The sequence below is a fragment of the Anoplopoma fimbria genome, chromosome 14 (genome assembly GCF_027596085.1).
Source record: "Anoplopoma fimbria isolate UVic2021 breed Golden Eagle Sablefish chromosome 14, Afim_UVic_2022, whole genome shotgun sequence".
NCBI classification, from domain to species: domain Eukaryota; kingdom Metazoa; phylum Chordata; class Actinopteri; order Perciformes; family Anoplopomatidae; genus Anoplopoma; species Anoplopoma fimbria.
The window spans coordinates 5,940,982-5,968,851 of NC_072462.1; the positions used below are offsets into that span (position 1 = coordinate 5,940,982).

Below are 27,870 nucleotides of genomic sequence, written 5' to 3' on the forward strand. Positions count from 1 at the left end.
CTATGAATACCACTAATTGGCATTCAAGCTAATGTGACCCACAGTGTTCGTAATTGTGATTAAGCTACTTCAGAGGCCGTCCTTCTTAATGAGATGCTTTCATTATTTTGTCCTCCCACTGTACATGACACACTCTGTTTATGACATGAAGGGCACTTGAAACCAGACCTGTGATTACTGAAACTGGATCGCTATGGGAGCAAATAGCCCTCAAGTTTCAAATAAAGCATTTCATTAATTTGTGTCGGCTCAGAAGCCACGGTAGTGCTACTGTTTGAATTCATCAAATCGTTGGGTATACTTTTGTTAGAGGCAATTTCTGTTAAGATCTATAATACTAATCTGAAATCTTTCCTTTTCAGCGTTTAAATTCTTCAAAGGAACTGTGCATTTTGAACTGACATCAAAAGAAAAGACTTGAAACTAAAGTCATTCCTGTATTGATATCATGCACCAGACAGATACTAATTATGTATGAGTAATACATCCACTACCGGTGTTTCTGGTGAATTTTTTGTCTCATGTACAGATAAATATTCACTGTATTCAATAAGATAGCGTATTTATTTACAGAAAGTCTATTTACATAGGATCATTTATTGAAGAAATCTACGTATGCGTTAGAGTAACGGCATATATTTGGAATATACCACTAAGAGTAGGTGTAACATTTCAAAAGTCTGCGTACCTTCACCCTCTTCTTAAAGATTTGTATTTCTTAGTGTCAAGAATGTCCTTTCAGTTTTTTTTTCTTTCATTAATTATCAAAGAACAACTTCTGAAAGAAGATTTCAGGTGGCGACTGCTGAAGAATTTGTGAGATCTCATCACAATCTAAAAGAGACCTATTGATCTCTATGAGAACAAATGCAATCTCGTGGACTGAAATACAAAACCAGCTTTAAGTCCAGTTTGTCATTGAAAACTCTCAGGCCTATAAAAAATCAAGAAGGCCTACCTCATAATGACCATGCATTTACGATTAATTTGACACATTTTCACTCTGGTAAAAAATACAAATGTATTGTTTTGTATAACATTTTCATGAAATGTGCTGCAACTGGATATATTTATTTTAACATCTTATATACATTTTATTTCTTTGAGTTCTGTATGTTTTTCCTACTTATGATTTTCCACATGAACATGTTAGAAATGTTTTTTAAAAATTCTGCTTCTCTCACTTTCTGATGGCAGAATATTTTTGGGTTGTATTGTTATGAAATTGATGACTGTTTTTGTGACTGACCTTACATGTGGATGTGAGGGTAAAGTTTATTTTAAAGGTTGATTTTGCTGGAGGTGCATATTTGATTAATGAATCAAGTTAATGATCACCACCTCTCTGCATTTAATTAATACTGCAATATGTCAGCATTATCCCTCCTTGTGAGGCATCTTCTCTCACCTATAAAGCTAATCAATTTTCAATCTTACTGTCATAGCTTGCCATTTAAGTGCAGATTGTAGGGATTTAATTGCCTCTTTCTCATATTATCGGATCTTAATTAATTTGATTGGCAAGGATTAGTCCTATGAGTCCATCTGCTGAATCTGCACTGTAAAGCTAACAACTATACTGAAGAAGAAGATTTTTGTTTAAAATGTAGGCCTACTTTTAATCTTAAAACATTTCTGGAACCATGGGGGAAAAAAATGCTTTTTAACATTCAACAGAGGGCGCTGTTGCATTATGTTAACAACCCGTCTTAGTTTTAATTACTGTAAGTGTTTAACTTAGTATTTAATTAATTATGTAATATTTTATGAATACATATAGAGAGAGGGCACTTCTTTTTATTGGAATTGAACCGGCAGTGATGCTCCACTTGCAGGCTTATTATTGGCCTGAACATGCATAGGATTAATGTTAATACCAGCAGCTGCAGCAGTAATGTGACAACAACATGATGAGAGGTGGAAGCTTGATAAATGCTGAGCATCATGAGAATCAATGCTCCCATATTTACAACTTCATGACCAGCAAACAGAACATTATTGTCTAAACAGAGATGTCCTTTTGCAGTCACAAAAAACATGTGTCATGCAGGTTACAATGTCTGCTTAGTGACTGAACTCTTGTATCTACTAATAGACTCATTGGGCTCCTGTGGGGGAAACAGAAGGACGTTGAAAATTACCAAATTAAGTTTGTGCAATGAATCTTAGCCATTTAATCATCATCATCATCATCATCATCATCATCATCATCATCATCATCCTGATTCGGTATTGCAGTTATGAGGAGTAAGAGGTGACTTGAAAGATGCCTTTCATATTGAGAAAAATAGCCTAGGGCTCATGGCCCACAGAAGAATTACTGCATGATGCAATGAGAAAAAATGAAGCCCAGATCTGGGATGGAAAAATAAGTTGTTTAATTCAGGGAATATTTTATGACATGACAAAATATTCTATCTGCTTTTTTGGAGAAAGTATTACCAGGAAAAATTACTACAATCAATTGCTCTAGTAAAAGTAGTAATGCCACTGTGTGTAAATGCTCAATTACTGCTAAATGTAAACTACAAAAATAAAAAAAATTATCTATTGAAAACAAAATGTACTTACAGTATCCAAAAAAATATCATATATCCAATCTTAATCTGAAAAATAGATGAAGTGGAGTAAAAAGTACAATATTTATTACAATGATAGTGTCAAGTTTCCAAAAAATGGAAATGGACAAGTACAAGTACCTCATTTAATTAAAGTACTTGAGCAGTGGTGGAAGAAGTACACAGATCTTTTACTATGGTACAAGTAGAAATACCATGGTGTAAAAAAAGTTCTTAATTCTGAATGGGACTTGTTTAAACGTACATAGGTATCATCATCAAAATGTACTTAAAGTATTAAAAAGGGGAAAAGCTCATTATGCAGAATGGCTAATTTTCCGAGTTTTATTTTATTATTATAGAATATTATATTATTCTGCATTTTAATATTGTAGTTTCTCAGTGTGGAGCCAGCTTTAGATACTTTGTACTCGACTACATCATCTATTATAAGCATGGCATACTTTTTAGTGTGATATTATTGTAGATGAGTAAAAAGTACAACAATTTCCTCTGATATATATATACAGTACCAGTCAAAAGTTTGGACACACCTTTCTCATTCAACTACTTTGAAGAATCTAAAATATAAAACATATTCTGGTTTGTTGAGCATTTGTTTGTTTACCACATAATTCCATATGTGTTCCTTCATAGTTTGGATGTCTTCAATATTAATCTACAATGTAGAAAAAAATTTAAAATTAAAGAAAAACCATTGAATGAGAAGGTGTGTCCAAACTTTTGACTGGTACTGTGTATACTCTTAACTGTCCCTAAGTGGTCAACAATAATTGACCCCAGGCCAGTGGATATATTTGAAACATGTCATTAAACTGTTGAGCTGTCCTCTTTATTGTGCTGTGGAATGTCTCCCCCCAAACTAAGTCCTCCACAGGGATCCCCCGGAAGACCTAAATCAAATGCCCATCTCCTGTGGGGAGGACTTCAGACTAACGAAGCTGTCTGCTGTTGCATCATGCCTGGGAACTTTGCTCCAATGAGCAGGCTTGCTTTGTGCTTTGGGGAGGGAAGGAGGGAGAGAGGGAGAGAGGGAGGGGAGAGAGAGAGAGAGAGAGAGAGAGAGGAAGGACTGCAGCGCTGCTTGCCACCAACAGGACGGGATTCAAAAAAAAAAAAAAAAAAAAAAAAAAAAGAAAATACACCCAGAGCGAGCACCATCACCTGCGGAGAGAAAACCCCGCTGCTTACGCTGGATTCCCCCCCCCGACGCGTTGGAGACATACGCGCTCTTCTCTCCACGCTGTGTTGTTGTTATCTTTACGCGTACGCGCGTAAGGGAATCCTGAAGCGCGTCTCGGTTGTATTGTCACAGGGAGAGAAAAAAAAAAAAAAAGGGGGGGGTGGGTGTGGGTGGGGGTGCCCAAAATCTGTCCCCTCTGGAGGACGGGACCTTTTCTTTTCTTTTGGAGCTCAGATCAACAACAATGGACTGCGCTTCCACCGGGAACTCACTCTTGGATCCGTGCAGCACACACACACGGGAGCGTAGCACTAGCGTTGGTCTGTTTGTTTGCTAAACACTGGTGTCTGGAGGGAGGAGGTGCAGGTGGAGGTGGAGGTGGAGGTGGAGAGAAAGGCTGGTCAATTTGGAGCCCGTGATGCCTGCGAGGAACAGGTACAATCTGGTGGACGACGTGAAGGACTCGAGGTTGCCGCTGCACAATGACGAGGCGTACCACCATGGGATCTCCTTCCAAGCCAAGGTGAAATGAACACTATATATCCTCTTTTATTTTGATACATTTTATCCAAACACTCAATCCACAGTGGTATTGTTCTGGAGCGGAGCGGCAGGTGCACTGGGACTGGACCCACCCCCCCTTTCAGCTGGGATCAGCCATGAAGTTTGAACGCATGGCAGCAGTGTACTCCACCACACATGTGGTTGTTTTAATGCTGCAGGGCCATTGGGGGGAATTGTAGTTTATATGTATTCCTTAAAAGCTGAGGTAGACGTCCTTATTTTTAGAGCTCAGAAGTGAACTGAATGTATTTTCAGGTTGAAGTTTTTGAATTATTAACCTGTCAGGGAGGCAGCTTGAATTCAGATTTTAGTGACCATATATTCACACACACACACACACACACACACACACACACACACACACACACACACACACACACACCAATCTGTAACTTTATCATGGGCTGTCTTAGTTGATTTGCAGGAAGCAGGAAACACAGTTGTAGAAATGGTGAAAACATCGAAGTGTTTCTGGTCCAAAGGTCAGTCTCATGGCTGCTTGTATCTATTATTTGGACTGCTTATCTGTCAGCTTTCTCATCTCAGTTTTTCCGTCTTTCTTTCTCAAAATAAATTTATTGCACTTGAGTGTAGATAACACAGTAGCGTAACACATCCACGACACAAACAATTTACACTCTTTGACAAAAACACAATACTAAGAAGTAAGAATCTGATGGCAGGTGGGACCAAAAACACATAAACACACATCCTTCCTCCCTCATGTAACAGCATGTACATATTCTATAAAACAATATATCAATGAACTACTTAATTATCAATACTCTGGGACTTGCTGAATGAATGCAGGTAAATAAGTATGTAAGCTGACAAATACAGATTGATAAAAGTCCTTCTCCTTAGCGTTACTCATTTTACACTTTCAGACATAACATTTATAGTAACCACAAAAGCAACATGATCCCTAGAGCTGCTAAATAACCAAAATGTGAATATTTGCAGGCCAAAAAGAACCTAATAAGAAGTCAAAGCTATTCTTTAACAATACATTCAACTCATACATATAGAAAGGCCCTAGTTGTCAAATTTCAGAAAAAATATTTGGTTTACCATGTGATACATAAGCTCCAATGGGAAAACAGAGTTCAGTTTGTCTTTCTGTTTTGTTTTTGTGTATGTAGAGTTCATAGGGTGAGCATTACTGCGTATTGTAGACGGTGTACGCAGTGTTTGTCTTTTATAAAACCCCCCAAAAACATCCCATCTTTTAAATGATCCCAAATTCTGTTGGCCTGGTCTTCACTTTTGAGGACGTTTAGAGTTAATTGAACAGCTGTAGTGTGAGTGATAACATCTCTGACTCTTGTTCTAATGTGTGTGTGTGTGTGTGTGTGTGTGTGTGTGTGTGTGTGTGTGTGTGTGTGTGTGTGTGTGTGTGTTGTTTACTTCAGTACGTGGGGAGTCTCGACGTGGCCAGGCCCAACAGTCGGATGGAGATCGTTGCAGCCATGAGGAGAATCAGGGTAAGATGAAAACATACCGTGTGTGTGTGTGTGTGTTTACAGAGCAGAAGAACACACACACACACACACACACACACACACACACACACACACACACACACACACACCCCTATGCTCAACATCATCAGTCCTGTGGTGCCTGCTCCAAGACCAAGGACGGAAACCATCCTTACAATAACACAGTAAACACACACTCAATACAAAGAGCGTGCGTCTGTCAGATGAAATTTGTATCTAGAATGTAGTGACGCATGCACTGGCCGGACAACACATCACGACTTCTGTGGAAAAGCTTTTGCAGAAAGAGAAAGCAATAAGAAAGAGCTGTATCTGCTCGCTCTGCTGAATAATGCATTGCCCTTTCTAGATATGTTTGTGAAAGTTCAAGGGCACAGTGTGTGCGGGCATGTTATCGCTGACTCTGATTAAAGTCAGAGTCATAGTTTTTTTCTTCCCTATCACCTTGCATGAACTCCTTCCTCATTGTCATTCACACAATTCATAGCAAAGCTTGGTGTGTGTTTTTTCCTCTTAAAGCTCTATCAGTGGCGTTATCGTGGGGACGGTGTAATCATTTTTCCCTCTCATTGTCCCAGCGGGTCAGCGCTTTCCTCTAGGAGAGTATCAGAGAGCAGGGGTGGTTCTGTAATTTCAGTATGACTCACTATACTCGCTTGGTTCAGACACGACAAGGCTCTTAACCCAGAGCTCAGTGAATATGCAGGAAAGAAATGTGTGATTTCATTTTATTTTTGAGCAGTAAAAAGCCACAGTTTGAACTTTATTTTTCAGCTTTCTGGGGAATCCTCCCATTATTTTTTCAACAAGACAAGTTTTGTCTCTTTTAGTGTAAAAGATCAGGCTTGTAGCTGTCTACTGTGGTGCTTTAAGTGTGTGTGTGTGTGTGTGTGTGTGTGTGTGTGTGTGTGTGTGTGTGTGTGTGTGTGTGTGTGTGTGTGTGTGTGTGTGTGTGTGTGTGTGTGTGTGTGTGTGTGTGTGTGTAAAACCAGAGGAACCCCGCTGTTAAAAAAAAAAAAAAAAGATATCTTAGGCAAACTAAACCCATCTACAAAAGTAGGTCTATGGAACAGAGACAAAGCCAGACTGTTTTTTTTTAGTGTGTGTGTGTGTGTGTGTCTGTGTGAATTGGCTGAGTGTGCAGATAGTGCTTGTTATTTTCTGCAATTCCCAAACTGACAAATCAATAAGGTTGTAAAGTAAACATGATCATCTGGGTGATACACGGCAGGCTGAGGCAGAACATAAAAAAGGCGCAGAGCAGGTATAGGCAGGCGGGGAAGATGCTTTTGATTACTACGTGAAAAAGTACAGGAATCCTGACATCAAGATTTGTTTACCAGTTTCTATTTATGCGATGTTGCTTTTTAAAGACACGCACTCATTAGAGCTTATTTCTGTCCGAGAGTTTGGACGCTTTTATGTTGGATATGTGTATTTTTAGTTCCTTTAAGGTCCAAAGAAAGCTTTGTATCAATAATGAATGAGTGAGTGTATTTTGGTTGCAGCTCTCAGCCCTTTGTATAGAATATCTTTGTTTTTGAATGGCTAAAGAATGAAGCAGAGCAATGCTTTATAGAGTCCCGTGTGACTCATGTAAAGAGGACAGTCTGCCTGATGGGAAAGACCAATCTATGAAGAAACATCCTTTTATTTATTATACATTGTCAGGAGTGTTGAATGTTATCTCTGCCGACAGTGACTAGATACTATTTATAGACTTGTGTTAACACTAGCTGGTGGATAACTTTGGCTTATTTCTTACTGTGTCATATGCAGTTGAAGCTTTAAAGCAAGACTACAGGACTTTCACTGAACAGTGGCCACTGTGGCCACAAGTGGCAATTGCAACATAATGGAAAAACATTCTGAGTCGGTATTCTCTAAATGACATCAATACGATGTGCATTAGTGACCTTTAGAGGTGCCGTACGTGAGCTGAATTGTTTTTCTTCCTTTGGACAGAAGCCCGGCTTGCTGTTTCCCTCTATTTTCAGTCTTTATGCTAAGCTAAGTGAAGTGTCTCCTGACTGGAGCTTCATATTTAATGGAGAGATATGAGAGTGGTAGCCATCTTTTCATCTAACTCCAGCCAAAATGTCAAGTTATTCCTTAGAGATAAAAAATAATAACTACCTCATAGGTAGGGTGAAAATGTGTTTTAAAATATGAATGGTTAATCATTCAGCAAATTGTCTCTGTAATGTTAGCAACATGCATCTAAAGTTAGCTAACTAGAGCTAACTAACATTAGCCATCATAAGCTAATGGTCCTATCAAACCAAGTAACTTAAGGCTCCATTCAAAACACCTGAGTGTATTTAATGGAGTGAAGGTGTGTTTTACTGCCTATAAATTCAGGTTTTTATTTGTAAGGGAGGGATTTTCTTCTTTCAATAGTCTCATTTTACAGTCAGTTAATGTCTTGTGTGTGTGTGTGTGTGTGTGTGTGTGTGTGTGTGTGTGTGTGTGTGTGTGTGTGTGTGTGTGTGTGTGTGTGTGTGTGTGTGTGTGTGTGTGTGGTTTTAAACACACGGGAAGTACAGATTGTATTTTTTTGCTGCCAAGCGCTTCTTTTCGGGTGAACCCTCTCACACTGTGCCCTACACTGAGTGAATGCAAACACATGAGCGTTTCAGAAGAGTGGGTGCGCTCGCGTTTAGGGTCGGTTGCCAAGTCAAATGTAATTAGCTTTGTGTAGCTGGATATTGACCGGCCTTCCTGACTTTCTCCTCCTCTCTTTTCACAAAAGCGAAAACAGCCTTGTCTTTAATTTAGAAAAGCGCAACCCCTCTAGCCGAGGTACTGAGCGCGGAGGAGGGCGATTTTAAAGAGAGTGAGGAATGAACTGATGGCAGCGGGTAGAAAGACTTGGAAGGAAGTCCTGGAAACGGAGAGGGGTTGCGTTGTGGCTGGCAGAGCCGTAGTCGTCTCATCTCCCAGCAGCTAATCTCTTTAGTCTCAGCCGATGTGAGGAAACGGGAGCAAACACAAGAAGACAGAGAGGGAGAGCGCAGAGCAGACAACACAGCCTGAACGCCTCTGATCAAACGCTGGATCTGGGTTTGACGGAGCAGAGGAGCCGTTGACTCAAGTCCTCATACGCACCTGCCATTCCCACAGTGTCAAAGAGAAAAGACACATTTTTGTATCCTGCAGATCTTTTCAGAGTTGTGCCTCTTCTCCCATTATGGCTGACTGGTCCCACTGTGTTGGTTTTATAAGAATTAGTTTAATTCAGTTTGACCGGTGGCATAGAAACCACCCAGGCAGTTTGCAAGTGCGTTCACAAACGTGTTTGTATCTATGAATGTGTGTGAGCTCCAGTGCTCCATAATAGCAAGACCCTTTGCGTTCAAACGACCCCCCGCCATTGATTAACGAGGATGACTGACAAAGGATGGCGTTTCTGCAGGAAAAGAGGATATACTGGAATTCTCTTAGCAAACAAGCACAAACTTTATACAAGAGGCCACTGTCTCTCTACAAAAGTAAACAAGTTTAAGGCTATTCTCTGCTCCTCACCCCCCCTTACATCCACTGCTGTTTTCTTTCCATCCCCTCACTCTCCTCCTACCAATATAGAGTACCTCAGTTTAGCCCATCTCTGCTATCTACTCAGTGCTGACAGGAATAGATTTCAGGCTGAGGGGCAGGCGATGCATGCTTCCCTTTTGAATTTTGATCGGCTCTAATGGGATATTTTGCCTCCCTCACATGTCCATCAGGATGCAGCCTCCTTCCTCAGGCTGCCGAGAGTCTATTACACGGCTCCCTTTCTATCTGCATTTGTCCCCGTGTCTGTCTGGAACATCTCATGAGAGGATCTCTCTCTGCCGAGCGAGAAAGAAAAACCTAATGCCTTTTTTTGGGGGGCTCCTCCGTTTCAGTGTGGGTCCGTTGAGCCTGTGTCTGTTTTTAAGAGAGCACTCTGAACTGTCATGACTCAGGAGAAGATGTTTGTCTGTCAAGAGGGATGGGGTGGGAAAACACTACGCTTTAGACTTTACTAAAACTGTGGACAGAAAAAATAACTTATTTTTGATTTTGACAAGCAATGCCATAATGGTAAATAAGTAAATATTGGCATTCAAATATTTTTTTATTGCAGCAATAGATCTGCAAGTACACACATAAAACAAAACCCTAAATCTCACATGTACGGCACGTGAACATGTGTTTGCGTGTGCAGATGAACAAGTAGAAAATATCTCACACCTTGTCTGCAGCCAAAATGCTAAAACATTTCTCCCCACCCGAAGAAACAGATTTTAACTTGAACTATCCTGTTAACTATAAACCTATTTCTTTCTTTGTTTCTTTCTCCAGTCCAATTTTTGGCAGCTAGCCAGAACAAATGAGGCGTTTCACTAGAGCAGATGATCAAACTACATTAGGGAAACTAAACAGGAGTCAGGACCCAACATAAACAGAAGCCTAAATATCAGTGAATCACATTTATGCATAACAATTACACACCCCGCATGTCCCAGAAAAACCAGGGGAGGAATGAGAGCACAGATTAACTCCGGGGGGGTTACAGATCTATGGCAGAGTGGGGGCGGTTGGACGGGTGCGCACTCACATGTGTGAATGTGGGATATGCACTATTTAGAGAGGCATGATGACACATATTGGGGGGGGGGGGGCATTGTTTTCACTTTGTATTCATGCTAGCTTAATGGCAGATGTACAAGAGCATTGTGGGTGACCTATATGTGTACTGGATTAGACGTGATTTCAGCATTGAAAGGGTGCAGTTCCGCTTTGTTTAACCCAAACCCCCACCAAGAGAAAGGGGGTCCCATTCTTCTTGATTAACAGTCATTTGAAAAGTGAGTCACAATCCGTGATCAGTGTTTTAAAGTATCCTTCCGCATGATCTGCTCTGTTAAGACCCGCTCACACCAGAAAGTGGAACAGTGAAATTCATCCAAGCGTGGATTGAGATTCTTGGTGGCATAGGGACTCCTCTCAAGGCGAGCTACTGTAACTGCTGAGCTAACTGCTAACATGCTAGCCTTTAGGGGAACATCCTCGTACATTATTTCATTAAATAAAAGAGTTTCATTGCAGTTTTGCTTCTCCACCCGAAAGCAAAAGCACTACTTGCAGCGATTGCTTTGAAATTAACATATTTCTTAACAAAATGTAGCTGTTTTAAATGCTTAGCCAAGCCCTTAGTAGGAATTGCAATACCTAAGAAAAATGATGATTTATCACGTAACTTGCGTACTTCAGTAACAGCACTTTTGGGATTGTGTTAATTTAACCCAAATGATAAAACTTTCCTTAAACTAAGCAAGTAATTGTGTTGCCTAAACCTAACTGAGTTTCCTGCGAAGATGGAAGTTTAATCTGAAAACACAGTTTGCGACGTAACAAGCGAAAATTGACAGGTGTTGCAGACTGTGAGCTCCAGTGCTCCATAATAGCAAGACCTTTTGCGTTCAAACGACCCCCCGCCATTGATTAACGAGGATGACTGACAAAGGATGCCGTTTCTGCAGGAAAAGAGGATATACTGGAATTCTCTTAGCAAACAAGCACAAACTTTATACAAGAGGCCACTGTCTCTCTACAAAAGTAAACAAGTTTAAGGCTATTCTCTGCTCCGCACCCCTGTCTTAACTTGCGTACTTCAGTAACAGCACTTTTGGGATTGTGTTAATTTAACCCAAATGATAAAACTTTCCTTAAACTAAGCAAGTAATTGTGTTGCCTAAACCTAACTGAGTTACCTGCGAAGATGGAAGTTTAATCTGAAAACACAGTTTGCGACGTAACAAGCGAAAATTGACAGGTGTTGCAGACTATTGTCGGGAAACGCACGAAAAACCTTTTAGTAGGATACCTACGAATCCTACGAAAAGTAGCACCTTATAGTAGGATATCATACGAACCGTTGTATGAGGACAGGTTGCACTGGAAGTGAGCTGACATGCAGACTCTCTGGGAAACACTTTTTATTTTAACAGCAGGCCTTTTGAGTCCCAAAAAAATCACTGCAGTGAGGTGGTAATTTTTTATTTTATTTTGAAAAGTGCATGTGGTCATTTAAATCAGTGTTCATACAAGTTCATGTTCGATCATGTATTTAGTTTCCTATTTGTTCTTTTTTTTGCTGTATTTTATACTTTTTTCTGACGCTGGTGTGAGCTGAGGATAAATACACTAAAGGGACAGCAGGTCTTTGCTCACATGGATGGAGAGACAGGTGGTGAGTGGTCCCTGCCTCCACAACCAGCATCATGTTGCACACACGCACACACACACACACACACACACACACACACACACACACACACACACACACACACACACACACACACACACACACACACACACACACACACACACTTACACAGACACACACACAGGCATCTTTCTGCTTTCATCATCTGCCCTTAGGCGATGCTGTGTCTTTCAGTGCCACAATTAGTCAAGCCTTGTATACTCTGATCTCTCCACGCTCACCCAAAACATGCCCCATGCTTAGGAAAAGACATATCTAAAGCCATGAACTCAATCCTGCTGCGGAGCCTGAAGGCATATTTTCTGACCTTCGCAAGCTCACAGTGCTCTTTGAGGCCTAAACACGCACAGTTGGGGCAGTTTCGGGTATATATATGTGTATTTATAGTGTGTTGTTTGTAGTATTTTCAGAGTTGAAAATCATATTATCAAAAAAATAACACAACACAAATGTAAGTAGATTTATGACTTATTCTAACAAAAATAAGTCAGATAGACATGTAAAATTAAATTTTCACACAAACTGATCCGAGCGGGCATTTTCAACCAAGTCTGACAACCCATATAAAGGCAGTTGTATTTTTACTCTACTAGGGAGTATTGCAATATGTCAACAAGTCCAAGCTTATCGTTGTGTACAATGTCAATGTTCCAGAGGAGCTCATGGCAGAAACTCATAAACAGTCATCTGTTACTGCCTGCTGCAAAGCCTTCTGTGGCTAATCTCAAGTACAAACACAAGTTAAGTCAACCGTCACCAGGAACTGTGGACACGTGTGTGGATATACCGGGTGGCTATTGTGTGTGTACTTGCACCTGTATATCTGTACATATGCATTTGAGTTGAATTGTGAGTGCAATTGCGTCAGGGTGCTCATTTGTCCTTGAGTTTGCACAGAATAATGTATGCGAGTCATGTGGTCCTGTATATGTACAAAGGGTGGAAAAAATATATTAACATTGTACAATATGATGCAAATTCAATACAAGCGCAACACAATAAACCTTTATACAAATATACTTAAGCTAATTTGGTTACTTTCAGCCACACTATCTGTAGGGATGGCAGTAGTCGGTTGGTCAGTCTACCACTTCGGGTCGGACTGAAATATATATATATACAGCTATTTGATGGATCACCATGGTGTTCTCTGCAGACATTCATGGTCCCCAGATGATCCTACTTACTTTATTGAACCCCTGACTTTTTTTACTAGCGCCACCAGCAGGTTGATATTTTTGGTTGGATGGAGTGATCTTCACAAATATTGTATGGATGCCCCTGAAAATTGTAACAAATATTCATGTTCCCAAAAAGATGAATTATTAGGTATTTGGTGATCCACTGACTTACATTTCAATTAGCAAAGTAATCATTACTTGATTAAATTCGGTGATTCACATACTACTCTACTATAAAAAACGATAACTGTTTGTGTCTTTCTCTTTCCCTTCTTCTGGTTTCTGTTTCTATATTTGGTCAAAGTAATTCTCCTAGTTCAGTCTTCCTGATTGTCCCAACAGAACGATTAGACTTGAGTAAGATGAGAATTTAAATTGCGTGGGCTGCGTCAGTTTGCTTATTGATGAATTGCCCTGTTAATCTCTTACTCACTCACACCATTATTCTGCGTATCTGAATTAACCACAAATGTCAGGCCGCTCCTCAGGTCTCCCTGGCAACCAGCTCTGCCTCCAAAACATGTCTGTCTCAACTCCTCTGCAGGTTTGGGATGGGCTCAAAGTTTGGTACAGATTGCGAAACTAACCCCCCCATCCATTTGCATATAGATAGAATATAGAAGCAGCACTATTTTGTTGGTATCCAGTTTTGCAAAACACGCAAGATTGAAGTATTTTATACATTTTCACAAATTAAAATCTACATTTTTACCAGAAACTCTTTCTCCATATTACTTAAAATAAACATTTGTCAGGTTTGCAAGTCGTTCTTTTCGGCTCGGAAGGGTTCTTTCTTAGCATGAGTAGAGAGATAAACTTGGCCTATTGCACTATGCTTATCGTTTGTTGGATAATGATTGAGAAAACTGCTGCAGGCTCTTGAGCTGGCAGATAGGCTGCCCTACTTTATAAATGTTATTTTTTGTTGTGTGTATATACGTGTGTGCATGCCCATTCATCTCACTTCTCTCATCTTGTTCCAGGGTGCTACATAGAAAGCCTCTAGGTCTCATTCTCCCGTTCCCGTGTCGTTCAACCTCCTCCTTATCCTGCCTCCTGCTTCCTCATCCTCTTTTTGTTTTAACTACCTTCGTCTCTCTTTCATCATAGCTGCGTTTACTCTGCATTCTCCTGCTCTTGTCTCAGGTCTGTGTTGGTTTAAACATGCAGGAAGCAGTCTGGGTTTAAAAGCTCTCAGGTCTAGTAGACGTTAAGCTGCTACTGACTTCTTGTGTCAACACCTCTATTAAGCAGTCACGGTTACCTACTTCATACTTTGATAGTTGTCACATCGTTTTACTGACTATTTGGAATGTTTTAATACCCTTGATGAAGCAATATAGTTTAGACAGAGCCAGACTGTTTCCTCCTGTTTCCAGTCCTTGTGCTTATCTACGCTAACTGGCTGCTGTGCAGTAGCTGTTAATTTTGCACACATACATGAGAGCGCTATCATTGTTTCATCTCCCTGCTTATTACAAATATTTGGGATGGAAATGAATGTAAACATATTGATAATTGAATTATCTTCTGGAAAAGAAAGAGAGGGAAAGAGAAACTTCTTTTTAAGTTGTAGGTAATCATCTTATTCACCTCTGTGTAATTCTAGGGTTTAGTGAAATGTGTTGGGCTACGCTGCAAACTTAGAGACTTTGCTAACAGATATAAACTTTTTCATATAAGTGAATTAAATGTGGGTTTGATAAGCATTCAGTAGACCTTATTGTGTTTGTCCCTTGAATGAAATGGGTAATTACATAAGTAAAGGTTTCGGAGCATTTTTTGTCATAATTTAATGAATATTCTGACATATTGCAACGCTTATTTGCTCTCTTGCGGAAATTTAAATGAAAACAATGATAGCGCTCCCATGTTTGTGTGCTAAATTAAAATTTACTGCCAGCAGCCAGTTAGCTTAGATAAGCACAATGACTGGAAACAGGAGGATACAGTTATTCTGGATATGTCCAAAGTAAAGGTAGCAAAATCCATCTACCTTCGCCTCTAAAACGCACTGGTAAATACTTATTATCTTGTTTATTTAATCCATACAAAAAAACCCACAAAAAAGACTGTCTATCATATGTATTTATAGAGATGCACCGATCAGATACCTGTGCTTAGTTAATAAGCTGTATGTCTCTCTGTGTAAATATAATTATCATCTATCAGGCTTGACTTAAATATTACTTTCCTGATAAAATGTTACAAATAAATACATAGATATAAGTTTCATAAACTGCTATTTTTTTATAAAGATACTAAATTATCCACAAATTTGGTAAAGAAAAAAAAATCTTTAAAATAAACAGGAATTACAGTTCAAGTGTAAACCCTTTGAATGCAACAACAAATTTCAGTAAATAATGTATATGGTGTATAACTGGCACGCACTTTCAAAAATCACTTGCAGGCAGGTGATTGGATGAACCATCTGCCAATCAAACTTTTGCCCAAGCCAGACAGGATAAGAGCGAAGACATCTTTTACATTGATGTGAAGAATACTTTCCAGTTCTTATATATATCTGCAGGAGCCGCCATTATTGTTTTGAACAAACAGTCGTCTCCTGGTTTCATCTAGCACACACCTAAACCTCGCCCATTGCTACCGGTATCTCCTCACAGGAGGTTGATTGTTGGCTTGCAGGACACAAGCTCATTACTTTTTAGTTCATGGATACTTTCAGGAATCCAAGACTTGTCAATGGGATTGTGTTTTTGGCTTCAGCCCGTTAAGGGACACAATGGTCGCAACCTGTTCTACTCTAATTGGATAAATGATGCGAGCGAACCGCTGCTGCTCACCCTACGGACTCTAAACTGCTTCAGCGCTGCCATCCGCCCAGCCGCTAACAAGATAATGTTTTCTCTGCAGTCCAGATGACGGGACTAATGTGACTGTCAGTCACATTAACAACATCTCGCTCTCACAGAGGACCATGTCCCTGCCCCGTGAAATTCTGTCCATTCATTAATGTCTGTCACTGAGGAAGCATAGGGTTTTTCAATCATAGCTGTAATTGCAGCTGTTGATAGAACATAAGAAGAATCCTGCTGTGAGACTTACTTTAGTATTATTTATATAACACACCGCTCTGCGGGGGAAGTTTGAGAAACTGTTCTGTTGCTGCATTCATTGTTATCTCCACATGCATCAACCTTTCAGGGCAGAGAAACTGAAAGTATAATGAGGGAGGAGACAGCCCATGAGCCGTATAACCATAAGCACTGGAGGCATTAGCATATTTTTGGAGCAGAATTTCCCAAACTCTGTACTTTTTTATTTTTTTTTTATTTTTTTTTTAAATGTTCTCTTGTGCTTCCTTTGAATAATTTAATCCCAATTGGATTTCGCAATAATTTTTGACTGGTCTGACTTTTCACTTTCTGTGCGTGTTTGCGTGTTGTGATAAAACCTGTCTCTCTTATCTTTCTGCCTGGTTGTCTCCGTCTCCCCTAGCCATCACCTACATCTTGTACATCAAACAAGTAAAGGAGCATGTCGTGACTTCCCCACATTTTATCCGGGCTCCGTTATCTCAGCTGAAAGTATTACTGAACTGACCTTCTCTGACGTCCTTTGGTCAGTAACAATGGATGTGAGATCTCTGTCACCAAACATATCTGAAGGGTCTACAGCAACCAAAGCCTTAGTCTTTTTTGGGGGGTAATATCACATAGATAGTACAGTGATGCTCTTGCTTATAACACTGCATACTGAGCACTGTTCATCTCCTAGTCCTTTGATTCTGCACAAAAGGCATTCAATGCTTTTGTTCCATTTGATTGCCTCTTATCTGCTGCATTGCATTACTGATGGTGATTCACAGAAACCCAGCGATCGAGAATACACCAAATGAAAACACTAACTTTACCGTTTTTTTCAAAGACATTTTGTGACTTTTATCACCAAAAAAGGGCAGACAGCATTAAGTAGAGTGCAGCTGACTGTCATCAATCAGTGGCGCACTTTGCCCAACCTTCTGTTGTCAGAGAAGTGTTGCCAGTGTAGTGGGCTACATGAGGAGCTGTCTCCGTCTACTCAGACACAGATTTAAGCTACTCATGACTGAGCTTTATGAAAGCTCTCACATGCTATTAAAGCCTCTTCCAAAGGGCTTTTTGGGGGACATGTTTGCATGTACGGCACAGATGGCACCCCTGATTCACAGCCCCACATTTTACCCCCATAAAACAGGGTTAACATGAGGTTAATCAGGCAGTTGCATTTGGCCTCAAACCTCATATTGTTTTATTAAATGGTGCATCACCTACTTTCTTGTTCCCCTCTGTTTCCTTTCATCATGTAGCTCTTTCACACCAGATGTATATTCTCCCCAGTGCCCTGTCCATTTACATTTGTGCTCTCTTTTTGTGATGGCAGACTATATGTGAAGCTATAACTTATATAATGTGTCTATGTTATATCTTCAATCAATATTTAAATGATGCACACAAGTCACACCTAGCACATTTTAGGTTATCAATGGTCTCTTTTTAATTGCACTAGAAGAATTAAATGGTTAATCCTCCTTATTTCAAAGTGCATGATCCAAGATTGGGAGCATTTTGATTGCCTCTCAACGGCTCTGAACATGTTGCAGCAAGGCGTCGTCATGTTGATTTTATATATAGTAGCTGAAACGCTGTAACTGTGTTTTTACATTATATGGATGTAGATTGGTGATGCTTGCCCCCCTGCACCGGGTGCTAAGGGATTTAAGAGCCTGTGATCTGACAGTGTTCGTTCAGTTAATCCTATTACTCTGACTGCTGCTCTGCCAGACTGCTGCATTGGACCGAGCCATGCTCAGCATCTCTGTATTGCCTCTGTGGTCCCACAATGATATGCAGTTATATCCACATCCATAACTAGCCTCAGCCTAAGTTGTACAGGTTGAGTTTAAAGAAATGATTATTTCAAAGACAGACAAATAAATACTCAGTGACCCAACCATAAACTCACTTTTTCAGTGCTTGTACACATACATTTGTGTATCTGGAATGCTTACCAAACCACAAACTATGAAATAAGATGACCCAGTCAGTTTTTGTGGGCTGCCTAGATCAGAAAACATGTGATTCAGCAAGCCATTCAGATTTGGCTCCCCTTCCTAAGTCACATCAGACACATTAGAATATAAATATATATAATATACCTCCTCCCATCTGAGTATCTATAAAATCTTAAAATTGCATGAATTCCTTCTCCCACTTTAAGAAATCCAGGGTTTCCATGGAATATTGTTCAGAAGATTAGCTGCTAGACACAAGATGTCTCCTACTTCACTAAAAACTCCATCCTCACTGTAAGTGCTCTGGAGGCCTCAAGCTACCACATCAAACTTGTATAAGTGGCAAACTCTTCCATTTTTGGCTTTCAATCTACTGGTGATGTTGCAAAATGTTACTTGAACAAACACGTCTTAAGCTCAGATAACAGAAAAACGTACCCTCTTCAGCGGATTCATCTGAAAACAACCTTCTAGTGTCAAACTCTGCACATATACCATTCTGCACAGTGAAGATCAAAACATAGATTCTAAAGAAATAGGTTGTTGTGAAGCCGTTGACATCTTGACAGTGAGGACAGAGCCTAACTGGCGTCTTATCCGAAAATATACAAAGAGGGGGATCGTCAGTGGAGCTCATGTGGGCCCGGGGTGACGCAGCAGAAGACATAGCCGGCAGCTAGCAACCTGGGGCGGCACCCACCTGTCACTCAAAGCGGCCACGCCCTTAATTATGCCTGACTCTGAGCCAAAAGCTAAAACCATTAGTCATTGTGAAAGTGTAGATTTCATTCCATCTTCTCTCCTCCCTAACAGACAAACCAGAGAGGGATATTAAAGTTGAACACGGGACATAGCATTTCTTTGACTCCAACCCGATATTGTTTAACTTCACGGCAGGACCTCATGAGATGAACAAGTGAGGTTCTCCGGCCGAAACCACACCAATGATCTGATATATTTTTGCCCATTTTCTTTCATTTCAGTGAATCAGATTTGCATTTAAAGGAGACAGTGCACTGTGTCTTATTGTAATAACTTGGAGGAGGATTAAGATGAGTTTTTTTTTGTGTCAGACTCCCTGCAGGTGTAGCTCTGCTCTCCTTCCATCTTTCCCTTTTTGTTTTTTGTAGGTTATTAAATAATGTTAATAATAACCTTAAGACGAGTAGATCTATTTATTGTAGTGTCTTTGTGAGTACACATGTGGATGTTCATTCTTAGAGTGTACCCGTGTGTGCACCTTCCACACGTTTCTCATTGAGAGTGAGTGTTTGGCATGCTGAAGTCGTTGCTTTGTATTTCCTCCGCGTCCCATGTGACTAACCCTGAGTAGAGGCCGTCAGCTCTCTGTGGCTGGGTGTCCTTTCACTGTGCCTGTCAGCGAGTCACTCAGGCGTAGGTCCCATTCTCACTGCAAGGGCGCCAACGCTCTAAGAGTGCCTGTGCTGGGGCTTCAAACCTCTTCCTCCGCTGACAAGCCTGTTTCAAGTGTAGTTGAATCCTCTCCAAAGGTACGAGCTGACCCATCCCGCCTCACGTTTACTGTTTTCATCTGTGACGGCTTTTCGTCCTGACTTTTCCCCCCACTTTGATTTGAGATGGGAGGGCATGGTCTTGATCAATTAAGTGTAGCCCATCGTCTGTTGTAATGGCCGCCCTTTGAGTTCAGGGGGCTTTGATTCCTTCTCTGCCTCCGTCCAGACGTTTTAACACGGGCCAGGGGATTGATCAATTCTGTCTGTCATCCGCTACAAACACACTTGCAGTCTACGTAACGAAAGTCATTTATCTAAAGAAGTCACAGCTGTAGCTCCCAGATGGAGCCGGTGCAGCCATCAGTGCCAGCTGTGGTTGCTTATCGGTCCAGAATTATATCAATAATATCCAGAATAAACATGCTGGGGGAAAAAAAGACAAAAAAAAATGCCCTTCAATTAAAACTGTTCAGGACTCTACTCAATAACAAAAAAAAAGTTTAATTCACAATAAAAGCCTCAGATTTCTACACCTTTGCAGTACATTCCAGTCTTGCTTCAACCCCGCTGTCATGGAGAAGCCCTCGTTAAGCAGCCCTTCATGCTGGTTGTTTCCTGTTAGCACCGTCTCTCCCACAGGACCGGACTGCTGCTGCTGCTGCTCGCTGGAGGCTGCCAACAGACTGCAGCCCAAGAGTCCAATCCATAATACGGGCACTCAGGCGGAAACCACTCACGTAGGCACAGACAGGCCCCAACCAGCAAGCATCCATAAAGACACACACTTTAAAATTTATATCCAGCTCTTGTATCTGTATTCTTTGTTTCACATAACATCCAGTGTGCACCAACACAAACTCCCATCCGTTCCCGGTCCAAGCCAAGGTCGTCGTCCTTGGCAACTGTCGAGGTAATTGCTCCCTTATCACACCCCTGCTGACTAACGATGAGACAAGCCAGTTCATGCCGGAGGTTTGGGCCTCTGCGGCGTCATGGGAGTCACGCCGTCCTCCCCGTTTGGCCGTGAGGGGGAAAGGCCTGTCTTAAAATACCGCTCACAGGGAGGGAGTTTAGTTAGGCAGCATTGATTAAAGCTCTTATTCTTAGCTTAATTAATGGGACATTGTAAGAGGTGGCTGCTTGATTGCCAAAAAACACCATTTCCTCCTCAGAAAGATTAGCACTCGCAGTTGAGGTTAAACATGAAACCTCGATTGTGGGGTGCTCAGAAGACTGCAAAAGCGCTAAATAACAAGTATAGTCCGATTACCATTTACCATTTAAATGTGCAAATTTTATTTCAAATTGTTTCCCAGTACTTTGATTTCCGAGAAACCTTTTTTTTTTCTCGAGTTAAAGGACAGGCCGTTGGGCAGCTGTTGTGTTTCTCAGCTCCCAACAGTCATCTCTTTGTGTACCGAACTGGGGGAAAAAACAGTGAAATTCCTTGGAACTCCCCAAATCCTGGGAATTGTAATGAAGGGGTTGCTAGGTTGCGATCTATAGGGCCTATTGTGGACTCCTGTATGGATTCAGTGGTACTACAGGGAGCATCAATGACCCACAATGCACCCCGCATTCCACTGCTTTTCAGGATCGAGGAAGTGGAGTGGGGGGTTGCCCATATTTCTCATTCCATGATTTAAATCTTACTTAATTATTCAGCTAAAAATATCCATAAATAGTTAGACCAAATAACTGAAGGAATCAGTGGCCTTTCATTAAGAGGCTGCTGACAGGTACTTTTTTACAGCCACTAAATGACTAAGAGAGCTGTTCCCAGAACTGCAGTCCCTCCTAGAAAAGAGAACAGGAACATTGGAGTTCACTAGAGTCCCTCATGTCCTCTACAGTTTGCTCTGAGACTTGAGCCTCCTCATCCCTCATGGTATGTAGACAAGATTAGATCTTGATCCGTATCTTGGAATCATGAGAGCCAACTTGTTTGTGCGTGGAGTTTGATTATAGTTTCCCAGGGCCCATTCTCATAATCATACCTGTTGAATACACTGAATAATAGTTTTCGGGTAAAGTCTGCCTCCCAATGCTTACAAAACAACACTCCTTAAACTTGAAAGAGTAGTTAAACATTTTCTGAAATACATGTTTTCACTGTCTTTCCAAGAGGTAGATAAGAAGACCAATATAAATCTCAATCTTAGCATAAAGACTGGAGGTAGGAGGCTAGTCTGGCTTTGTACAATTATAAAAAAAAAAAAAATTAAAACGGCTGTAGCTTTTTATTCAGTGTACAGATATGAGAAAGATATCAATCTTACCACCTGACTCTGCAAAAAAGCACAAAGGCATGATTCCAAAAATATCTTAAATGACTTTTCCTTTATATTCATGCACACTTGCCCAATGCTCATATCATATATATTTTCCGTTGTGGCTTATATATGTTGACAGAATATATTAGAGAATTACAAAGAAGCTGCTCTGAAACTGTCACACCAAATTGTACTGTGTTGGCTTGCTCAGATGTTGCTAATAAAAAGTGAGTGGCCTCTTGTCTCCTCTGGGTTGATTTTGCAATATGCTTGTTTCTATTCCAAACCGACAAACTAAAATATACAACACTGGGATCGCAAATTCTCCTGAGAGCCAGATTTCCTTTCCTCGTTTTGTGCACATAGCACAGCACAGCCATCGGCTTTCTATCTGACACTCTCATAATAGATTGCAGAGGAGCGCTGGCTCAAATTTGTTCCGCTGTCTGGGAAGACTGATGAGTCTGACCGTTTAAATGCACACATCCAGACGGAGAAAGATTTAGAATAAATGCTCTCACTCTGTGTAGCACTGCAGCACTCGCAGTCAGCACTGGAGGCACAGTTTTTAAGGTTTAAGACAAATCTTTGAAGTGTGCATCTTTAGAACTTAAAGCCCATTTCCTTTGAATAAGTCATATTAGCTTTTCATTATAACTCTTGTGTTATTCTTCATGATGTCTTTTCCTGAATGGCTCAAACATAATTCAGAAAGTTTCAGCGGACTAAAGTAAACTAAGCTCTTTTCTGAAATATTTCCATGCCTTGCTGAAAGTTTTGACACGAGGCTTCCAGGAACGCGTGTCATGAACTTTTTAAGTGTTTGTTCCTCTGTGAAGATGAAAACCACAACAATGCAAGTCCATTAAACGTTTGAATATTTCAAAACACTTTGCACTTAAGCAAAAAAATATATAAAAATTTCATACTTTGAATTAGGCTGCAAAATCCCATTTTGCTTCACCAGAATGCTGGCATAAACTGTTAATTATGAAAGAGCTGTGTGTGTGTGTGTGTGTGTGTGTGTGTGTGTGTGTGTGTGTGTGTGTGTGTGTGTGTGTGTGTGTGTGTGTGTGTGTGTGTGTGTGTGTGTGTGTGTGTGTGTGTGTGTGTGTGTGAGAATGTTTTGACACTGATGTTGTGTGGCTTTGCAGGTGGGTCTCAGACTTAGTGATGTGTAGGTCATTTATTCATGGAAAGTCTCATTGCCAGTTAGATCTTTTTCTCTAGATGTTTTTGGAGCCTCCAAAATGTCAAAAGACAATAGTGACTTTATTATTGTTATTTTGCCAACTAAAATGCTTTTGTAACAAGAGTTTATATGGTGATGCTTCAGCGGTATAAAGTCCCTTAAATGGATGCTTAACATTAGCTTGTATAGTTTTATGATATATTGTTAGCTAGCTGTAAAGACTGGTGCTCATTATGTTTAATTACCACTTACAAATGTTACACAGTCCTGATGTGTTATACACCTACACAAACACACACAAACATTAATCAATTTAATGCTAGCATATAAAATGTCAGACAAAAAAAAAATCCCATCACATTTTCCCAGAGTCCTTGCTGAGGTCTGCAAATGTCTTGTTTTGTCCAACCAACAATCCAAAGCTCAAAGATATTCAGTTTACATTGGTATGAAACAGAGAAAATACACCAATCCTTACAATAGAGAAGCTGCAACCAGATAATGTGTTGCATGAAAATGGCCCCATCATTGCATCTTCCATCTTTTGTAAGTAGTGTACAAAAGGTTGCCTTTCCAACAAAATTTGAATCGTTCCACCAGTTTTTTATTGATAAGTTCCAGAAGATCTTATCTGTGTTTTTATATTTTTTCAGATTTTTTTTTCCATTGTAATGAGACAATAACTAACAAGAGTTACGGAAGTTTGTGAAGTTCTTTATATAAATTTAAAATAACATTTTTACAGTCAATGTGTGTAAAGTCTCAGATGATATCAAATATCTAATACTGTACCGAAAGCCCACCACTCAGGGGCATAACACATCACTGTCAGAGTGGTATAAATAAGTGATTACACCTCTGCTATGAACAAAGAAAATAAGATAACTGGGGTTGGAAAAATGAGCTAGTGCGACATAAAGAATATACAGACTAAGATAAAGTTTAAATTAATTTTATCAACTTATTGGAGGTAAAGAAAGAAAGCACCTTTTTCTAATTTGTACCAGTTGATTAAAGGGTAAAGGAATAGCAAAACGATTTATATTTGTTTTTACGCTTCATTTTATCTGATAACCTTTTTATTTTTCTATGAATTTCCTCATCTCATTATATGCCCCAGAGCAAATATTGTAATTGCAATATCAGTAGATTTTGCACAAGGTTCGTAAGCATATAGAGACAAATGAAACTCGGCACCAGTTCTTTTGGTTTCAAACATCCCTTTCATCTCACCACCTTCCCACTTCTCTTTGCAGCACGAGCGTTTCCCCATTCCTCCTCTTTTAACGCCGGCTATTCCTTTTTCTCTCCGTCTCCGTGGTGTGTTTCCTCCTCTCCCTCTCTGAACCTATTCTCCTTTTAATCAGCTCTCTCAGGACTCAGTTCTGTGTAATTAGAGACTGAAACTTTAATCACCATGGATCCAGGGCAGAGAGAGCCAGGGCATTTCAAATAGACACAAGCAAGACATTAGCATGAAAGAAAGTATGGGAAACGTAGAAACGGATGTGACAAAATATGCTTCATTTTAAGTCATGACGTTGATTTGCTGTCTGTCTGTGCACACATTCACACAGACAGTGAGGACACACGGTTAACGTCCACTGTTTCCGAGGTTCACACAAGACAAATAAGACCAAAACTATTTCACAGTCTGGTAGGTCTTGACTTTTTCATAATGTCCAACTAATTGTTTCATGGCAGCATTGTGTAGCTGGAAGAAAAGGTCACCGTTTGCAGGGTGTCCTTACATAACAACAGCTGTCTCCTCACCTCCTCTCCTTCTGTCTCCTCCTATCTGCTCACCTCTCATCTTCTTTTCCATTATCTAACTCCTGCCTTGTTTCCACACTGGCATTCATTTTACCCTCTCATTTTTAAACAACATATCGTTCTCTCCTCTCTCTCTCACCTTTACTTATTCATCTGGCTGAAGAATCCACTTTTGCTGTTTGGATGTGTGAATTTAAATTAATTTTGGCAGAATGTGATAAATAAAATATTTGTTTTAGTTTTCTGGGAACCAGTCGGATGCTAGAAAAAAGGAAAATTGTCAAAACTATTACCGTTTACCTCAATGTATGAACACAAGATGCGATTAAAAGAAAAAAAAAATATGTTTGAAACGTTAATTTTGACTTGGTTCAGTGACCTGTGGTTTTCAATTATTCATAGTGCAAAGTATAACTTGGTGACATTTGGAAATAAAAACAAATTTTATAGCGACTGAAATAGATATTTTTGTAATATCAAACATCAATACCACTGTCTGTATGACAAATATGAAGTTACAGCCAGGAGACCATTAGCTAAGCTTAAGACTGGAATGGATCTAATGCTGCTAGCTACTTTCATGGGAAAAGAGTTAGCATCACTGGGCGGGGTTATTCAGTTGGAAAATGTTTATAATCTTGCGTATTCTTGCTAGTTTCTAAAGATTACCTACCCTGCATTTAATTAGTGACCTTTTATAAGTGCTATGCTAAGCTAACTACCAGCTGGCTCCAGCCTCATATTCAATGGACAGACATAATCTATAATATCATCCTTTCTTCAAATTTTCACCAAGAAAACATTAGCTTCTTGTATGTCAAACTATTTTCTTCTGTGTAAAATGGTGAAACAGGAAAGCCATTGCCATAATTCACATTGTATGAGCCATTGGCTGTGGCTGGACAGACCCACTGTAGGCCTTGATAGCTGGTTGTTAACAAGAGATGAACCGTGCGTCATGTTTAAAAAGTGACGCTGATTTGAGTCGACAGGTCAGACTTGCTAAGGTCCTCGGCAGCAAGCCCGGCCAGCTGACGAGGTGGAAACACGCTAGTCACTCCGTGCAGACACAGCTGTTGTGTACCACTCAGCAAACATCCTGGGCTCTTTTACTTAAATGTTGTTTCATTTAGCTGGTTTAGTCTTTGTTTTGTGCCCCAAAGAACCCGAGAATTGAAGCCTGTTCATAGACACGTGATCATTTCCTGTCACTTTCTATTAATAAGCACTTATCAGCCATGTGGCAGGTCCTCAGGAAGGGCACAGAATATTTTAGCGCATTAATGAGGTAAAACTGCCTACTTTAAATGTTATTAATCAGTCAGCATACACCTGCATTGGGTATGTTGACCTATTGGATGTTGGTTCTCATTACAGTCAAGGTGAAGTGAGGCAATCTGTCTCTGTTATCCAAGTGTCCTTCTCTTTCCTCTGGCGTCAAAGAGCTGCAGATTTCGATAGGTTGGGCTTTTCAACAGACTTTATCAGTGCTCCTATTGTGAGCTGCCAAACTAATAAAGGATGTAAATGTATTAAAGTTAAAGTTCACTGCAGATCATGTTTTAATGCTGACAGATTGTTCCCAATAATGCTCCTAATTCTGTAAGCATGCCAAATGTGCAGCAGGACATAAACACAGATTGCAATAAGAAGGTTGTGTGGTTTGAGAACTGTTAGAAAAGGCAAGTTTATTTATATATAGCACATTTCAGCAACAAGGCAATTAAAGCGCTTTACAAAAAATGTGCCCAATACAATTTAAAAACTGTAATTTAAGACCCAAGAGAATATCAAATAAAAACAAGCTAGAATAGAAATAAGACAGGCATGAAATAGAGCAAAACAGTGCCGTGTAAGAAATGCGCTATAATAATAGAAGGTAGCGGCAAACAGAAAACCCGTCAGCCATGATTTAAACAAAATGAGGGTTGCAACTGACCTGCAGTTTTCAGGGAGTTTGTTTCAGCTACATGGTGCATATTAACTGACTGTATGTCAAAGCATAGGCTTACACGTACACAAGAGAAACAATATGTTTTGTCAATTAACCAAAAATAAGCATACAGCAATTTTGATACTTAAATACTTTTTTAATCTTACATTTTCGAGACAATGTTGATTTCAGCCTCTCCAGTGTTTAGATATATTGCATTTTCCTGTCTTACATGATGCTAATCTTAATACATTTGGTTTAAGAACTGTTGTTTGAATGAAACAAGCCTTTTGAATAAATATGTTATGTTGGGTTTTGGGAGATTGTGATGGACATGTAAAGTAAACAAAGTATTTGGCAGATTAATCGATAATGAAATTAAACATTAGTCAAGCTAATGGTTTCTAAGGTCTTGACTGATTTATCATGTGGTTTTATTAAGTTATGTGTAATCAACTGCAACCAAAGTTTATCTATGAAACCAACAAAGCTTCAGTTACTGTCATGCGGTTTATTTAAAAACTGTGCGGCCTGTTGAAGTTATATAATGACTTATTTCACACGAGAAAGATAAAATACTATTTAAATGTAATACTACTATTCTGATGTGCTTTTTTTTTGTCTGTCTTCTTAGTATGAATTCAAGGCCAAGAACATCAAGAAGAAGAAAGTCAGCATCGTGGTGTCTGTGGACGGAGTGAAGGTGTTACTGAGGAAGAAACAGAAGGTAAATCCCACTGACAAACTCTTAAAGGAATACAATAAAACCATTTTCTACTGGATTCAGAGAGATAATGCCATAGTTGGTAACAAAAATAAATGTTTTTTTTATTTAAGATGCATTTTCAGTGCTTAATCACAATCATTATTTTCATTCACAGAGGAAAGAATGGGCGTGGGATGAGAGCAAGATGCTGATTATGCATGATCCCATATACAGGT

At 39.9% G+C, this 27,870-nt stretch overlaps 1 protein-coding gene across 1 annotated transcript in view; it reads left to right on the top strand.

The window, feature by feature from the left end:
* The first annotated feature begins 4,041 nt into the window (after positions 1-4,041).
* Positions 4,042-27,870, top strand: part of si:dkey-34e4.1 (carboxyl-terminal PDZ ligand of neuronal nitric oxide synthase protein) — a 45,654-nt gene continuing 21,825 nt past the window's right edge. The window contains exons 1-4 of the mRNA XM_054612745.1: positions 4,042-4,285; positions 5,739-5,810; positions 27,563-27,655; positions 27,810-27,868. Of these exons, the coding sequence (XP_054468720.1) occupies positions 4,181-4,285; positions 5,739-5,810; positions 27,563-27,655; positions 27,810-27,868 (329 nt within the window). The 5' untranslated portion in view covers positions 4,042-4,180. The remainder of the gene's footprint in view (positions 4,286-5,738; positions 5,811-27,562; positions 27,656-27,809; positions 27,869-27,870) is intronic.